The 1,886-nt window shown below is 22.8% G+C and overlaps 1 protein-coding gene across 1 annotated transcript; it reads left to right on the top strand.

The window, feature by feature from the left end:
* Positions 1-70: 70 nt before the first annotated feature.
* Positions 71-1,366, top strand: DICPUDRAFT_77371 (uncharacterized protein; the record flags this gene model as incomplete). Its single annotated transcript, XM_003286449.1, has 1 exon — positions 71-1,366. One exon carries the CDS (start codon positions 71-73, stop codon positions 1,364-1,366), a length of 1,296 nt encoding a protein of 431 aa, XP_003286497.1.
* Between the last annotated feature and the right edge of the window lie 520 nt (positions 1,367-1,886).

Genomic DNA, 1,886 nt, shown 5'->3' with positions numbered 1-1,886 from the left:
TTTAACTGTAAATTTCCCACCTGGTTATGGAAGTTTTAAATTGTATCCTGATTCTTCACAAAGTCGATCAATGCATTTAAGCTATGCCCCTCCTTATATATCCCAATGTAACTATAAAGACTCAAAGATAACATTAAACGGTTTTAATTTTCACAATGAAGGAAGAGTTGCTCAGGTTACTGTTAATGGACGACGTAAATATATTTCTTCAATTGATCATCGTTTATTAATACTTGATTATTATTTTATTGAGCATTCTGAAAGATTATATATAAATGTAATTATTGGGGATGTTGCAATAGAAAATATTTATAATTGTGATATAAAGCCACAACCTGTGTCGATTACTACAACTGTATCAACTTCAAAATATAATAGTGGTATAATTACAATATCTGGAAGTTTTATGTCATCACCTGGATCATTAAGTACAAATGTATCTTTAATCAATAGTGATAATAAAATCTATAATTGTGAATATATATCATCAACAAAATCTCAAATAGTTTGTTTATTGGAACCTGGTAAAGGATTAGTAAATAAAGTTAAAATTAAAATAGATGATGTTGAAAGTTTGACTGAAATGAACTTTAAATATGGTGTCCCTCAATTTACATCAACAAATGCAATTCAAATTGATAGAACAAACGAATTTTCATTGATAGGTATTAACTTTGGTAATATTAACGATAAAAATGGTACAGTTAAACTTTTAATTGATGGAAATGAAAATAAAGAAATAATAACAACATCAATAAGTAATGATGAAACTAAATTATCATTTAAATTACCAAATATATGTGAAACATCTGTAAAACTATCAATTGAAGTCAATGGTGCTATTTCAAATAATAGTATAATCATAAAACCACAATCTACATTTATATTAGCTCCATCAAGACCATTAACAAATGGATCATCATTACATATTGATAAATACTTTTCATGTAAAGATAAAATTGTAAAACCATCTATTACTGTTGATAGTTCTAATAATCATATTGATTGTACTATAATTTCAAGTTTTGTAGCAAGCTGTAATGTTGGTGTTGGAACTGGTAAACATTCATTTAAATTTTATGAAGATGGTATTGAAAAAATCAATTTATTTTTTCAATATGCACCACCAACAATTGTATCACATAATGTCAATGGGTTAAAAACAATTACATTAACTGGTTATAACTTTGGTATTGATTCATCAAAATGTAATTTAATGTTTGCAAATAAAAATGTAACATGTAAAGTTATCAGTGATACAACTATAACATTCGATGCAGATTCACAATATGATTATGGTAATGTTAATCTTATAATCGATAGTATTCCAATGTCAAATGATAACTATAAAATAAAGCAAAACTAAAAAATGGAAAATCAAATGTATAATTGTGGAAGCAAATTTAGTGGGAGAATTTGTCAATCAAAATAAAAAAAATATTACAAAATTTTTTTTTTTTTTTTTTTTTTTTTTTTATTATTTTTTTTTTTATTTTTTTTATTTTTATTTTTATTTTTATTGCAATAAAAATGATATTTTTTTCATATTAAAAATTTAAAAAAAAAATTAAAAAAATTTTGCATTTTTAGAAACATTTTTTATTTTTATTTTTATTTTTATATTTTCAATTTTAATTCTATATTTATTTTCATTGTTAATTGAAAGCAACATTATTAAACATGGTAAATATTTGCTAATGGATAATGCACCAATTCATACAAGTCGAATTGATCAAGTTGTTTCCAAAGCTCAAGTAAGAAACTATTTAGACAAAGAAATATTTTACGATTAAATATTTAAGATAAATAAAAAGAAAATGAATAAACAAATTAATAAATAAATCTCAAAATTCAATCTCAAAGTAAATATAATTTTTTAATTAATT

The sequence above is a fragment of the Dictyostelium purpureum genome (assembly GCF_000190715.1).
Source record: "Dictyostelium purpureum unplaced genomic scaffold DICPUscaffold_71, whole genome shotgun sequence".
Taxonomy (NCBI): Eukaryota; Evosea; class Eumycetozoa; order Dictyosteliales; family Dictyosteliaceae; genus Dictyostelium; species Dictyostelium purpureum.
This window is presented reverse-complemented; position numbering and strand designations above follow the sequence as displayed.